This window comes from Podarcis vaucheri (assembly GCF_965113315.1).
Source record: "Podarcis vaucheri genome assembly, chromosome: 13".
NCBI classification, from domain to species: domain Eukaryota; kingdom Metazoa; phylum Chordata; class Lepidosauria; order Squamata; family Lacertidae; genus Podarcis; species Podarcis vaucheri.
The window spans coordinates 2,057,596-2,073,567 of record NC_138751.1 but is presented as its reverse complement, the minus strand read 5'-3'; the positions used below and the strand labels follow the sequence as shown (position 1 = coordinate 2,073,567).

The following is a 15,972-nucleotide window of genomic DNA, read 5'->3' as shown; positions in this document are numbered from 1 at the left end:
TCTGAGGTCTCCATTTCCCTGAGCACCTCCATTTCTCCTGGCAAGCAAGGGGAGGGCTGGCACTCATCCTGGCTGGTGCTGTCTGGCAGCTCCATGAGAGCGGAGACCGCCTTGCACTCCAGCTCAGAGAGCCACTGGGTGCGGGCGCCGGCCCTGCGAGGCGGGGAAGCTGGGCGGACGGACATGATGGGCGGCGGGGTCTCCAGCGACAGGCTGCGGAGGACCTGAAGGAAAACAGAGCAAGGCCAATAGGTGAGGAGCGAGCGTAGCCACTCTCCGGAACTCCCTGCACCACAAAGGCTAAAAAAATAATAATAATGTGAGTTTTAACCAGTGGAACTCCCTGCCTTATTATATATACCCCGCCCATCTGGCTGGGCCTCCCCAGCCACTCTGGGCGACCTCCAACAAAATACAGTGGTACCTCGGGTTACAGGCGCTTCAGGTTACAGACTCCGCTAACCCAGAAATAGTACCTCGGGTTAAGAACTGTGCTTCAGGATGAGAACAGAAATCGTGCTCCGGCGGCGTGGCGGCAGCAGGAGGCCCCATTAGCTAAAGTGGTGCTTCAGGTTAAGAACAGTTTCAGGTTAAGAACAGACCTCCGGAACAAATTAAGTACTTAACCCGAGGTACCACTGTATTAAAATACCGTAATACATCAAACATTAAAAGCTTCCCTAAACAGGGCTGCCTTCAGATGTTTTCTAAAAGTCAGATAGTTGTTTGTTTCCTTGACTTCTGATGGGAGGGCGCCACTACCAAGAAGGCCCTGGAGATGGACCCAGGTGTGCAGGCAGAACAATGGGGATGGAGACGCTCCTTCAGGTCTACTGGGCCTTTGAGGCCGTTTAGGGCTTTAAAGGTCAGCACCAACACTTTGAATTGTGCTCAGAAACGTACTGGGAGCCAGTGTAGGTCTTTCAAGACCGGTGTTATGTGGTCTCAGTGGCCGCCCCCAGTCCCCAGTCTAGATGCCGCATTCTGGATTAGTTGTAGTTTCCGGGTCACCTTCAAAGGTAGCCCCACGTTGAGCGCATGGCAGTAGTCCAAGCGGGAGATAAGCAGAGCATGCGCCACTCTGGCCAGACAGTCTGTGGGCAGGGAGGGTCTCATCCTGTGCACCAGATGGAGCTGATAAACAGCTGCCCTGAACACAGAACTGACCTGCGCCTCCATGGACAGCGGTGAGTCCAAAATGACTCCCAGGCTGCGCATCTGGTCCTTCAGGGGCACAGTTACCCCATTCAGGACCAGGGAGTCCTCCACACCTGCCCACCCCCTGTCACCCCAAAACAGTCCTTCTGTCTTGTCAGGATTCAACCTCAATCTGTTAGCCGCCATCCATCCTCCAACCGCCTCCAGGCACACACGATTCCTGTTCCTAAAGGTTTCCCACGCCCTCCATGAATTCTTACATTGAAACACGTAATTTTCCAAAGCTTTTTCAAAGGCCACTTACTTCCTGGGTGGAGACAGAAAGGCAGTTGTAGATCCGATGTCCTGGTGGCATCGTTGGGTCGGTGTAGAAGAAACCGCTGCAGTCCGTGGCGGGGAGAGGCGCTTCAAAGGGAGAAAGGGGAGACACAAGGTCAGAAGGTGAGATCAGCCGACGCCGGATCTGGTGGGAATTGTCCCCTGAAGTCGTTGGACTACAACTCCCATCATCCACGACAACTGGACTCAGCTGACTCGGGAGGATGGGAGCTGTTGTCTGTTCAACATCTGGAGATGCAAGGTTGAAGGACTCTGAACGGAGCAGTCTGCTCCAACCTCAAGTCGCCGGATGTTGTGGGACTACAACTCCCATCGCCTGTGTCCGCTGATCCTTGCTGGCTAGGTGCAATATGGGTGTTGTAGTCCAACATAAGAGCCCATCTGACTAGCATCCATCGAAAGTCCCCTTTTAAAGCCATCTGGGTCAGTGGCAAATCCCCGGCTCCTGTGGCAGGGAGTTCCACAGATTAACCGTGCAACAGAAGGACTTTCTTTCATCTGTGCCGAATCTTCCAACTTTCGACTTCCCTGGAAGTCCGTTGAGTTCTAGTTTTACGAGGGAGTTTTAGTTTCCCCCCATATGTCAGGCGCCGTTTTGCAAACACTAAAAGTCCGCCCCCCCCTCCACGCTGCAATCTTTCCTCATAGGGGAGCCCTCCATCCTTCAGCCCACAGAGAGAGCAGACTCCCCTCTGTCTTCCCCATGCTGCTTACTGGCTCTGGGTTCGCGTTCTGAGGGCGAAGCGCCTTGCACTGCAGCTGGGGAGCAGCGCCTGCAGGTGGAGACAGCGGTGTAGAACGACTGGAAAGAAGGATGGGAGAGTGTCCGGGAGCGGAAGCTGGACGCCTGCCGGGAAAGACATCAAGCAGAGATGAGTGTGACCCCCAACTACATACATACATACAGCCATGTTCAACGCCCCAAGCCCTGGCAGCGGGTTGGACTAGATGACCTCTGGTGGTCCCTTCCCAACTCTACAACCTTGGAAAGTGGACTCTCCTTCGTTGGAGGTTTTCAAGCAGAGGATGAACGACCACCTGCCAGGGGTTCTTTAGCTGCCATTCCTGCACTGCAGAGGGTCAGGCTGGATGACCTTTGGGAGTCCCGATTCTACGTTTCTGTGAAAATCCGGCAGCTGTGGGCGTGATTGTGAGCTATAAAGCAATGGAGGGAGGGAAGGGATACGATCCACAGGACCTTTGGACAAAAGCCAGTTGCCTTTTATTCGGGATTCATCACAAAGCAGACCAATCTGCCATCAAAGAGGTATTTAGCAGAGGAGAGGTAAAAAAAAACTGCGGCCCTCCAGATGTTTTGAGACCAGGTGCCCACGCCCTGCCAACCAGCACAGCTGGGCACCCACGAGACCCTGCATCATAGAGCTGGGCTGCCCTTAAGGGGCTGTTGGGAGTTGTAGTTTGCAACAGATGCGGGGCGCCGGGTCAAAGGCAGGCCGATATATGCAATTATACACCACTGGAAAATAAAAGACAGAAAGTCAGCCCAGGGGCAGGTATAACGACGCCTCCCAGTAAAACGTTTGCAGCGATTTATATTAGTTGCAGGGGGTTGGTCTAGAGGACCCTTTAGGTTCCCCCTTTAGGTGCCATTCTATGTTCTGTGGACAAGGCAGGCGCCGAGCCGAGAGGCCTTCAAAGCCGTTCGGCCCTAGCATGTGAGAGGGTGTTTGAGCATGTGCAGAGGATTTTTGGGGGCAGGTTGAGTGCCCCCCGCCTCTAAAGAAATAGCAAGAGCCCCCCCCGGGACTGAAGCCCCCCCCATCCCAAAACGCACCTGTTGTGTATGCCAATTTGTTACGCAGACGGCTCTTGTATCCTGCACCCAGTGGGAGAGGGGGGTTTCCCAAGGCGGGGTCTCTCTGCCCCAAGGTTTGAGGTCCACCCTGCAGCTGCTCCTGAGCCCTAAAAACGCCCGTTCAAGAAATAAAAATAAAAAGTTAAGTTTCAGGAAAGACAGAGGCGCTACGGGACAGAAACGTCCGAAATCACACATGACATGGGGAGAATGGGAAGAGAAAAGCTTTGCTCCTCCTCCTAACACCAGAACTTGATGAGGCTGACGATTCGGATAAAAGAAAGTTATTCATCAAACTGTGGAACTCCCTGCCACAGGATACAGCAATGGGCACCGACCTGGATGGCTGCAAAGCAGACTCTGCCCACCTCCGCTGTAAAGGGAGCCCTACAATTCTAGGACTCAATGAACCTGGCACCGTGCAGATGTTTTTTTGGGTGGCAACATCTGGAGGGCAGGAGGTCGGGCAGGGCTGCGCTACAGCTGCCAGCCCACAGGGTTAAAAAACCTCCGAAGCAAGTGCAGCGGTTTCTGCCCATCATCTGGAGCCCCGTCCCGACCCCTCTGCCCCCCCCTGGACTCACCTGGCGAACGCCGCTCCTGCAAGGCGTATGGGGCGAAAAGGCGTCGGCGGCAGTGGTGAGATCCTGGGTGGCGCACTTTTGGCTGGAAGCAAGAGGCTGGATCCTGACCCCTGTGGAAATTTTGGGCAGGTGGGGTCCAGTTTTTGGAAAGAGGAAGGGGCACTGCCCTCCGTCTCCCTCACAGCCTTGGCGTTCTTGCCAGAAAAGGAAGTTCACACACAATAAAACCCTAAACCTTTTGGGCATGTTGAGGAATTGCTCTGTTAAATGACTATAACCCCAAATCAATTATCTATCTATCCCATTTATAGAGCCATGAGCTGACATGGTTCTTTCCCTCCATCGTTTACCTTAAGGTCCATGAAGAACCATAGTTTAGAGGGCCCTAAGGAAGCCAGATTATCCTTCCCCAGGGCCAGGGCCTTCTCAGTGGTGGCTCCAACCTGGTGGACTGCTCTGTCCCAGGAGACCAGGGCCCTGCAGGATTTAACCTCCTTCCGCCAGGCCTGTAAGACAGAGCTATTCCGCCTGGCTTTCAATCTGAACTTAGCCTGATCTTTTATTCCTCTTCCTCCCCTTTTTATAAAGATTCCCCGCTCTGAGACCCCACAGCTAATTCTCCCCTGGTCTCCTCGCTGGACCAAGTAGGACCAATTCAGCCAGCTAGCCCTGGTGATCCTCTAATGCTTATTGGATGGATTCCCCCCCTAAATTGATTTTTGAATTCTGAATTTATTGTTATTCACATTTTATACTGTTTTTTTGTTGCATCAATTAAGTGTTTTAAATCTGCTGTTAGCCGCCCTGAGCCCGGTTTTCTGAACTGGGAAGGGCGGGGCATAAATAAAAATTTATTATTATTATTTATTATCCTCACAGCAACCCTGTGAGGAAGGTGGTGACTGGCCCCTCAAGTGATTCGAACCCGGGTCTCTCCCACGTCCCGGACCCTAACCACTATGCCATGCTGGGTTTGGGGTAACGGAACAGGGAGGGCACCCATTCAAAAGGCCTGGTGCAAATTTTAAAAAACAACACACAATTTTAAAATAAAGGGATATTAAAAAAACCTGTTGTTGTTTTTTTACATGAAGCCGCAACACCAGTGAGTGGACTAGTGGTTAGATAAGGGATAAGGACCTTGGGGAGACCAGGGTTCAAATCTCCCCACTAAGCCACAAACCTGCCCTACCTCACAGGGTGGTCGGGAATTAAATGAGGACTATGGCCCTGGAGAAAGGAGGCTTCAAATTCCTGAGGAAAGGGAGGAAAATGGTGTCGGTTTATAAATGTAATCAGTGTTTTTTTCTGGGGAGACGAAGGGGTACGCATAGCCCTTAAACATTTTGTGAATCTTTGTACTTTTGTCCATCTGCTGTATTTATTTTCCCCAGTTTGAACTATAAAATAGCGATTTTCTCGAGTCAATATGAGAGTACACCTAAACAGTTTTTTTTTTAAAGAAAAAAAAAAGCACTGAATGTAATGAATAATTAGGAATGTGACTCCAGTTATGCGCAATTCGCAGCCAGGACCCTTCAGGGTTCAACGTGGGGGGCAAACTAGAATTCCCACTGCGCCCAAGAGCACCCACAAAAAGGGTGCTGCGTTTTGTAATAATAATAATAATAATAATAATAATAATAATAATAATAATAATAATAAAATGCTGCGTTTTGTAGGGGGAGATAAAATTGTATTTGAAGCACACGCAGCTGTAAGACGCTCCGCTTATGATTCCCACCCAACTCTGTTTTCCAAAAAGATAGGCGATGGCCTATTAATTCAACACCTGGGGAGTGCCAGGCCCTCTCTGCAGTCCCTGCCCCAGAGAGACTACAAACCCCAAACAACAGAATCCAAGAAGTCTTATATTCCACAGACCCCAAAGCCTCACTCACTGTTCCCCGAACTCCTGGGTTTCTTCAGCGTGGGAATCCTCGCTGCTGCCGTCTGAGCTGGAGTCACTATCTCCCTCCTCCTCCTCCTCCTCCTCCTCTTCTTCCTCTTCCTCCTCCTCTTCATCTTCATCTTCCGTCTCCCAGAGCTCATGCCGGGGGTCCGAGTCGTCAAACATCTCTTGCAAAACCTGCAAAAGGAGGAAAGGAAAAAGTCCTCGCTTGGAGGGCAGCAGAAAATGAAAACCTGTTGGGTCTTTTCTCTGCCAGGAGACCTTGGCAATGGCCCCACTTGCTGGGGGCAGGGAGGTGGGGTGCGAAACAGGAGCCAAGCTGCCCCCCCTCCAGGGTGGTACAGAGACCCCCCTTTTTTTGCAAGGCTTGGACAGTCCCAGACTGAGAAGGGGGCAGATTTGTGGACCTCAGCCAGCCTCCAAAAAAAAATACCCACCTCCTCTCTTTGCCTGGGAGGAAAGGACTTCCATCAGGGGGTCAAGGGAGCACCCTATATAGGAGGAGTGGGGGGCATGGGGGGGGAGCCCTGCCCACCTGATCTGCCCTTTTTGCCAGGGGGCATCATCCACAGCTACTTGGAGAGGCAATCTCATTCCTGGCGTGAAAGAGGACTTATCTCCTCCTTCTGGGTACCAAATAATCCCTCTTTGTGTTTTCAATCCCAGAGGAAGAGGGACATTTAGGGCAGGATTAATCCTGCGCTTTGGGTGGGTGGGTGGGTGCCCTGGGGCTTGATCCTGCTACTTGCTATGCTCCTAGGTTGCAAGGGTGGTTGCTCAATTCTCCAGGAAAACAAAATTAAAATCGCAAGCCCTTTGGGGATGAGAATCACAGCCGCCCACAAGCAAAGCTTCATTCCTTGCAAAGATTCCCCCTCTTTCTAAATATTATGTAGACCTGTTTTTTAACAGATTTGTCATTTGGGGTGGGGTTGTTTTTAAAAACCATCTCACCTGTCAATCGGGTTGAGAAGGCAGCTAATAAATCAGCGATCACAGAATTGCAGAGTTGGACGAGACGCCCCCCCCCCAGCCAAGGGTTATCCAGCCCAAACCCCCTGCAATGCAAGTCTATTTTCCCCCTAGGTGAGACTCGAACCCACAGCCTTAAGGATTGAGAGTCTCATGCTCTACTTGAAAAGGGCTAGCCCTAGGATGCTGGTGGTGATCACAAGAAGATATCTAGATATTTAAACATGCGGGGTGTGGGGGGGTCTGAGTTTGAACCCCCAACTCAGCCATAAAACCCACCGGATGTGAATTTGGGGGGCGCCCTTCTTGCTTCTCAACCTAACCTACCTACAAGGTTGTCGTGGGGGAATTGAGGAGGTGGGGAGAAGCAGGCAGGTGACCGAGAGCCCTGCGGAGAGAAAGGTGGGGTGTGAACATTCAATAAAGACATCCATAAAACAAAAATAAAATGTGGGTGCAAACAAATTCCCCTCCGCCTGAATCCTAGAAGCAGGATGCGACCTCAATAGGCGCTGCGCAGCTTGTCTTGACCAGAGCTGGGGGCTTCTCTAACCTGACGTTGGGAATTTGGGGAGGGGGCCCGGAAGAGCAGGGTGGCAGGCCAAAACCACCACCCCCCACCTTGGGGACACCACATCTATTTCTAAGGTACTCAGAATCGAAAGCATTAAAGCACCCCTTCTGTTGCAAAAGAAAGGTATTTCTGGAATTATTCAATGGGATAAATATTTAAGCCTACAGTGTATTCTCAAAATAACAGGCCCTTTCCATTAGGGGGAGAGGGGGTCATTAAAAGAGAGTATTCTTTTAATGTATGCATTAAAGTATGCATTGTTTTCTAAGAAAAACACCTTAAAATCGTAAAGAGCCTCTGAAATAATAATAATTCGAGAGAAATGGAGGCACTGCTTGCGCAAAAGTTGAAGCCCCCCCCCCTTTGACCAACTTCTTCAACTCACACCTCTCCCACTTCCAAGTTCTGCTTCTTCCTTCCGCAGCTGAGAACCTTCTCAATTTTTAAATCATGCTCTGCACAAGGGCCTCATTAGGAGCCGAGTGGACTCAGCTGGGCCCGGCTCTGGGAGCAAATTTCTCCTGCTGCAGCACTTTTGCAGGCATCCAGCCTGGCTTTAAAATCCTCCTCCCAAGTGGGTGGGGTGGGAAGTCCCTTTCTCTGTCTCCCTCTCCCCCCCACAACACCCCAGAGCAGTGGCCTAGCGTGGGGGGTGCAGGGGGGGCCGGCTGCACCGGGGGCAACATCTGGGGGTTAGGGTTAGGGGGCGCAAATCCACGGGTTAGGGGGCGCAAATTACTTGCCTTGCCCCGGGTGCTGACAACCCACGCTATGCCACTGCCCCAGAGCTCAATTATATTATTTGAGTATTTCAAATGCTAAACACGTTCGCAGAACAGGAAACTCTGCTATCTCAAGGTTGCGGGTTCAAAGCCAAACGCTGCATTGCAGAGGGTTGGACTAGATGACCGTGGGGAGCCCCTTACAACTCCACAATCCTGTCTTTCTATGAATCTGGCTCAGAGGCTATGCACATGGCATGATGGACTGGAGCTTTGTTCTTTACAGTTATTTTCAGGAAACGAAAGGTCCTCCTGGCTACCGTGCCTGCTTTAAAAATACAGGAATATTCTTCACATTAGCTTTTTCTTTCTTTCTTTTAAGAAATAAAACGATTCTCTGCCTCCTGACCATCACAGCCTCCAAGGTGTGTGTACTCAGAAGCAATAACTGCTTCGGTTTTGTATAGATATTACGCGCTGCGCTGATATTTGTGGTCTGTTGCTCTTTTGACGAAGGGTTGTGAATTAAATTGAATAAATGAAAATGAATTCATCTGGGTTCAAAAGGGCTTAGCTCTGTAGTAATCGGAGAGTATAGTCTGGAAAGAGACCAGGTCATCTTTAATTGCTCCCCAGGGGTGCAGGGTTGGGGGGGAAAGGTCTGGTCTCCAGTGATTATTCCCCATTTGCCAAGGAGGTGACAAAACTCAAGTCTCACACCCTTCAAAGGGCTGCAATCACAAGGGAATAACCCCCCCCCCCCAGAAAACTCTGGGGATTATCCTTAGATGTTTTTGCAAAGTGAGAGGGTTTGGAGCAGGCGTCCCCAAACTCAGCCCTCCAGATGTTTTAGGACTACAACTCCCATCATCCCTAGCTAACAGGACCAGTGGTCAGGTGTGATGGGAGTTGTAGTCCCAAAACATCTGGAGGGCCAAGTTTGGGGATGCCTGGTTTTGGAGGCTGGAGCAAACTGAAGGAGACTATCGGAACATAGAATCATCAGATTGCAGAGTTAGAAGGGACCCCGAGGGTCATCTAGCCCAACCCGCTCTGCCTTAGGGGCGGGGGATCATGACACAGTCCTCGATTCTCTCTCTCTCTCTCATTTTCACCTGGTCTGGAAGGCCAGCAGGGGTCTGGAACATCTCCCATGACCATGAGCTGGGATATGAAACTCTTAATCTCAGAGTTGTGGGTTCAAGCCGCATGTTGGGCAAAATATTCCTGCCTTGCAGGGAGTTGGGCCCCTTCCTATTCTACAATTCTATCGCACCTTCCTCCTGAAGGTATCTAGAGACCATCCAGATGCAAGCCCTGGTCTTTAAAAAGCAGAGACATCACCTTGCCAACAAAGATCCGTACAGTTAAAGCTCTGGTTTTCCCAGTAGTGATGTATGGACCATCAAGAAGGCTGATTGACGAAGAATGGATGCTTTTGAATTCTGGTGCTGGAGGAGACTCTTGAGAGTCCCATGGACTGCAAGAAGATCCAACCTCTCCATTCTGAAGGAAATCAGCCCTGAGTGCTCACTGGAAGGACAGATCCTGAAGCTGAGACTCCAAGACTTTGGCCACCTCATGAGAAGAGAAGACTCCCTGGAAAAGACCCTGATGTTGGGAAAGATGGAGGGCACAAGGAGAAGGGGACGGCAGAGGACGAGATGGTGGGACAGTGTTCTCGAAGCAACCAGCATGAGTTTGACCAAACTGCGGGAGGCAGTGGAAGACAGGAGTGCCTGGCGTGCTCTGGTCCAGGGGTCACGAAGAGGCGGACACGACTCAACGACTAAACAACAACAACTGGATTACGGTTGCCAGGTCAGGAGCATCTCAGTCCCAAACCTGAGTCCTAGGGCGGCTCTGGGATGACATCACAGGGGAGGCCACCTGGTGCTGCCACTGGCCATGTCTGGAGATGGAGGTTAATTGGGAGAAGGACACAACACAGGGCAGATTCCCCGAGTGTCTGCTGTGCTTTTGCAGCAGGGCTGAAACTTGCAAAAAGCTACACACACCGTCTCCTTAATAATTTTGATGTTATTCAAGGCCTTCCCTCAGTCCTGCCACGCTCCCAGGCCCACTTGGTGGGGACAAACAAAGCAGGGCCTTCTTTGTGGTGGTTGCTCCAGCAAACTTTGGATCTCTTTCCCTAGAGAAGCCCGACTGGCTCCCTCCTTGCTGTCCTTCTGCCAGCAAGTGAAGATCTTTTTTCAACAGATCTTGGGGAACTGACTGCTTTCAGTGGAAGGCTGGGCTGTGCTCATTGCACCTGTACGTTTTAGTAGATTGTGTACTAGTTTTAAATTCTGATTATTTTTAATTATTGCTTCCCCCCTCCCATGTTTTAGCTGTTTCTATTTTAGAGATATGATCTGTGGAAGACACTCCCTCCAAGTTGTGAACGGAATCCCGGACCCCCGACGGTTGGCTTTAAAAGAGGATTAGACAAATTCTACTAGTCTCAGCACCTGTGTTCTACCTAAGAAGATCAGAGGAGCCTGGCAGCTGGATCAGGCCAAAGGGGGCTCTTGGGCTTGCCAATCAGAAGGTCGGCGGTTCGAATCCCCGCGACGGGGTGAGCTCCCGTTGCTCGGTCCCAGCTCCTGCCAACCTAGCAGTTCGAAAGCACACCAGTGCAAGTAGATAAATAGGTACCACTGTGGCGGGAAGGCAAATGGCGTTTCAATGCGCTCTGGTTTCCGTCACGGTGTCCCGTTGCACCAGAAGCGGTTTAGTCCTGCTGGCCACATGACCCAGAAAGCTGTCTGTGAACAAACACCGGACATAGTCGCCTTTGACTGGACTTAACTGTCCAGGGGTCATTTAATAATAAAGAATAACAATAAATTTTATTTATACCTGCTCTCCCCGGCCAGAGCCAGGCTCAGGGCGGCTAACACCAATAAAATTTCAGTAAAAACATAATAAGAAAAAGAAGAAAATAACAATTTAAAATGCAGGTTAAAAGGCAATTTAAAATGCAGCCTCATTTTAAAAGTCAAAGCCATAAGGGGAGGGAAACATAAGGGTCAGACAGAGTCCAAACCAAAGGCCAGGCGGAACAGCTCTGTCTTGCAGGCCCTGCGGAAAGATGTCAAGTCCTAGTCTCTTGGGACAAAGCGTTTCACCAAGTCGGGGCCAGTACTGAAAAGGCCCTGTCCCTAGTTGAGACCAACCTAACCACCTTGTGACCTGGGAACTCCAAGGTGTTGTCATTTGTGACCTTAAAGTCCTCCCCACAGGGCATACCGGGAGAGGCGGTCCCGTAGGTACGAGGGTCCTAGGCCGTATAGGGCTTGAAAGGTGAAAACCAGCACCTTAAACCTGACCCTGTACTCCACTGGGAGCCATTGCAGCTGGAAAAGCACTGGGTGAATGTGATCCCGCGGCAAGGACCCCATAAGGAGCCTCGCTGCGGCATTCTGCACCCGCTGGAGTTTCTGGGTCAGCTTCAAGGGCAGCCCCGCGTAGAGCGAATTACAATAATCAAGCCTGGAGGTGACCGTCGCGTGGATCACTGTGGCCAGGTCAGGGCAAGATTTAACTTTTTACCTTTTATTTTCTCTGCCCAATATGCAACTTCATTGGGATTCACGGGCTTCCTGCATTCCACAGGGTTCGACGCGATGACCCTACAGGGTACAGAACCTGCGCAGTCCACAAGTTCTAGCCTGACCCCCCCAAAAGCAATATTTCCCCCCCTCCGTCTTCCTCTGTTGGAGGCAGCTATGCTTCTGCAAACCTAGGAATAAACTAGGAGGGAGAGTTGCTGCTGTCGTTTCTGGGCCCTTGCAATTTGGGGTTCCCTTGGGGGTCACTACGAGAGCAGGCAAACACCCACAAAACTCCCTATGAAGGGGCTGAGCACGCACAGATTTCGGTGCCAAGGTGCATGGCACCCACGGCCCTGGGGCACCCACAGCCGTGGGGCCAAGTTGTCACTCCTGCACTAACCCTAACCCTCCCCGTTACAGATAGGTAGCCGTGTTGGTCTGCCATAGTCAAAATAAAAAAATTCCTTCCAGTAGCACCTTAAAGACCAACTAAGTTAGTTCTTGGTATGAGCTTTCGTGTGCATTCACACTTCTTCAGATACACTGAAATAATAATAATAATAATAATAATAATAATAATAATAATAATAATAATAATAATAATTTATTATTTATACCCCGCCCATCTGGCTGGGCCTCCCCAGCCACTCTGGGCGGCTTCCATAAAAACCAAAAATACAATAAAATATCACACGTTAAAAACTTCCCTGAACAGGGCTGCCTTAAGATGTCTCCTGAATGTCAGGTAGTGGTTTATCTCTTTGACATCTGATGGGAGGGCGTTCTACAGGGCGGGCGCCACTACCGAGAAGGCCCTCTGCCTGGTTCCCTGTAGCTTTGCTTCTCGCAATGAGGGAACCGCCAGAAGGCCCTCGGCACTGGACCTCAGCGTCCGGGCAGAATGATGGGGGTGGAGACGCTCCTTCAGGTATACTGGACCGAGGCCATTTAGGGCTTTAAAGGTCAGCACCAACACTTTGAATTGTGCTTGGAAACGTACTGGGAGCCAATGTAGGTCTTTCAGGACCGGTGTTATATGGTCTCGGCGGTTGCCCCCAGTCACCAGTCTAGGTGCCGCATTCTGGATTAGTTGTAGTTTCCGAGTCACCTTCAAAGGTAGCCCCACGTAGAGTGCATTGCAGTACTCCAAGCGGGAGATAACCAGAGCATGCACCACTCTGGCCAGACAGTCCGCGGGCAGGGAGGGTCTCAGCCCATGTACCAGATGGAGCTGGGAGACAGCTGCCCTGGACACAGAACTGACCTGTGCCTCCATGGACAGCTGTGAGTCCAAAATGACTCCCAGGCTGCGCACCTGGTCCTTCGGGGGCACAGTGACCCCATTCAGGACCAGGGAGTCCCCCACACCTGCCCGCCTCCTGTCCCCCCAAAACAGTACTTCTGTCTTGTCAGGATTCAACCTCAATCTGTTAGCCGCCATCCATCCTCCAACCGCCTCTAGGCACTCACACAGGACCTTCACCGCCTTCACTGGTTCTGATTTAAAAGAGAGGTAGAGCTGGGTATCATCCGCATATTGATGGACACCCAGCCCAAACCTCCTGATGATCTCTCCCAGCGGCCGCATGTAGATGTTGAAAAGCATGGGGGAGAGGACGGAACCCTGAGGCACCCCACAAGTGAGAGCCCAGGGGTCTGAACACTCATCCCCCACCACCACTTTCTGAACACGGCCCAGGAGGAAGGAGCGGAACCACTGTATAACAGTGCCCCCAGCTCCCAGCCCCTCAAGACGGTCCAGAAGGATGCTATGGTCGATGGTATCAAACGCCGCTGAGAGATCTAGCAGAACTAGGAAACAGCTCTCACCTTTGTCCCTAGCCCGCCGGAGATCATCAACCAGTGCGACCAAGGCAGTTTCAGTCCCATGATGAGGCCTGAATCCCGACTGGAAGGGATCCAAATGGTCCGCTTCTTCCAGGCGTGCCTGGAGTTGTTCGGCAACCGCTCACTCAGTCACCTTGCCCAGGAATGGAAGATTTGAGACTGGGCGATAGTTGGCCATCGTGGCCGCATCTAAAGATGGTTTTTTAAGAAGCGGTTTAATAACCGCCTCTTTCAGCGGGTCTGGGAAGGCTCCCTCACAGAGGGAAGCATTCACCACCCCACAAAGCCCATCGCCCAGTCCTTCCCGGCTAGCTTTTATAAGCCAGGATGGGCAAGGATCCAGGAGACAGGTGGTTGGTTTCACTCATCCAAGCAGCCTGTCCACATCCTCGGAGGTAACAGATTGGAATTGATCCCACTCAACTTGACTAGACAGAACTCTAGCACTCTCCCGCCCCGGCCCTGCTCCCACGGTGGAGTCTACTTCTTTCTGAATCTGAGCGATTTTATCTGCAAAAAACTTTGCAAAATCATTGCAGGAGAACATGTGGCCCGTACTGGGCCCCGATGTTGCAGGTGGTTCCGCTAAATTGTGAACCACCTGGAAAAGTCTCCTGCTGCTGTTTTCTGCAGATGCAATAGAGGCGGTGAAGAAATTCTTCTTCGCCGTCGCTATCGCCACTTGGTAGGCTCGACGTTGAGCTCTAACCTGTGTCCGGTCAGATTCGGAATGAGTTATCCACCACCGGCGCTCTAGCTGTCTCAACGATTGTTTCATTGCCCTCAGATCCGTGGAAAACCACGGGGCTGTCCGGGCTCCATGCAATCGGAGAGGGCGCTTCGGAGCCAAACAGTCAATAGCCCTGGTTAACTCCACATTCCAGCGGGACTCCAGGGAATCAGCTGAAAGGCCATCAACATGGGATAAAGCATCCCCTACCACTCTCTGGAAACCATTTGGATCCATTAAGTGGCAGGGGCGGACCATCCAAATTGGTCCCACCTCCCTGCAGAGGGGATGGGTCGCAGAGAAGTCCAGTTGCACCAGGAAGTGATCTGACCATGGCACTTCTTTCGTTTCGCTTTTACTTAGTGTCAGATCACCAACATCCATCCACTGAAACAGAAGTTGCCAGATCCTTCTATATAGTGAGAAGGTGGGGAGGGGTATTACTCAGAAGGGTGGTGGGAAAGGGAGATTGGCCACCCTTCTGAGTAATACCCCTCCCCACCTTCTCACTATATAGAAGGATCTGGCAATGCCCCTACCGATCTTCAGGAGGAGGGGGGGTTGCGGGCTCACGACCCCGCCCACACTCCCGCGGGGCTGGCTCCAGCCTCGCGGGAAGCGGGGAATTCCCTTAATTTGCATCCCCCACCGCGCCAGCCAATCGGCCGGCGGCAGGGGCGGGCCATCCAGAGGCCACTTAAGGTCGGGGCAGCCCTTGGCTCGCCCCTTTTCCCCCTTGCAGCTGACGCAGTTTGCTGTTTGCCGCTACGCCCCCGCTGCGTCTCCCGCTGCGTCTCCGTTTTCGAGGCTCGTCGGCCGCTTACCTCTTCCGCGCGGACCAGCGTTGGTGCAGAGCGCCAAGGTTACCGGGAGCAGTCAGCGATCAGAGAGTCTTCACCCGCGGCTGCTGTCGCCTCTTGGGTCTCTTTTGTTGGCACTCCAGGAACCAATCTTCAGTTTACTCGGCACACCTTGATCCTCTTGCGGGACCCCGGCGGCCGCCAGCCACCTGGTGGCTTCCTGCACAGCCTCCCGCCGTCCACTTCTCCCTGCTCAGCGGCCGCGTGACTTTTTCTGGAATCCCACAGTAGGAGTTAATTTTTCACCGCGTGGATCAGGTTGTATGGGGTTTAATTGCAATTGAATCTGGCGGGGGTAAGTTGCTGATTTTAAGAGTGAGTGGGCCACATTGCTGTGGTCGTGGTCCTTGTGTTGGCAGGTCGCTTTATTGCGGGGTTATCCTTAAGCCTTCTCTTCAGCGCTGCCCAATTCAGCGGAGCGCTGGCATTCGGGGCATGAGGTCCTATTCTTTGACGTGCGCGTACTTTTCTGCTGGGGGCCTTTGTTTGCAGTGCGGTTTTGCTTTGGGGCCGCGGATTTTTGAGGTTAAAAAAGCTCAGCTGGGAGGGTTTTCCTCTTCGTTGCTAGGCAACAGCTTAGCGTTCGGACGCCATTTTAGATTGACCACGTGGTCTCAGCGGCCGCCATTTTAGGTGAGGCGTAACCGGGCCTGCCGGGGCTAGCTGCTACAGCTGAAGAAGATTCAAGGTCCCCCCCCGAACACGCTGTTCTTTTTACCGATTGGAGCCGATTTTCGTTGCCACGCTTCGCGGTGGCGCAGGGTTTCAGTCAGTAAGGTCGCCATTGTGAGTGTGCCGGCTGGTCCCTCCGGCGGCCATCTTGAGTGAGGCATCCCTCCGGTTTCAACCCATTGGAAACGCTCCCAGTAAAAAGGGCTTGCATTTCACCTTACAGTCTTT

General features: G+C 51.9%; 1 protein-coding gene across 1 annotated transcript in view; it reads right to left on the bottom strand.

Annotated features, from left to right (window-relative positions):
• SAP25 (Sin3A associated protein 25) overlaps window positions 1-6,849 on the bottom strand; it is a gene marked incomplete at its 3' end in the record, with an annotated part of 7,456 nt that extends 607 nt beyond the window's left edge. Inside the window, exons 1-7 of the mRNA XM_082196771.1 lie at window positions 6,764-6,849; window positions 5,799-5,986; window positions 3,898-4,007; window positions 3,293-3,420; window positions 2,212-2,344; window positions 1,463-1,725; window positions 27-224 (exon numbers count right to left, since the gene is read on the bottom strand). Coding sequence (XP_082052897.1) covers window positions 27-224; window positions 1,463-1,725; window positions 2,212-2,344; window positions 3,293-3,420; window positions 3,898-4,007; window positions 5,799-5,974 — 1,008 coding nt within the window. The 5' untranslated portion in view covers window positions 5,975-5,986; window positions 6,764-6,849. The remainder of the gene's footprint in view (window positions 1-26; window positions 225-1,462; window positions 1,726-2,211; window positions 2,345-3,292; window positions 3,421-3,897; window positions 4,008-5,798; window positions 5,987-6,763) is intronic.
• Between the last annotated feature and the right edge of the window lie 9,123 nt (window positions 6,850-15,972).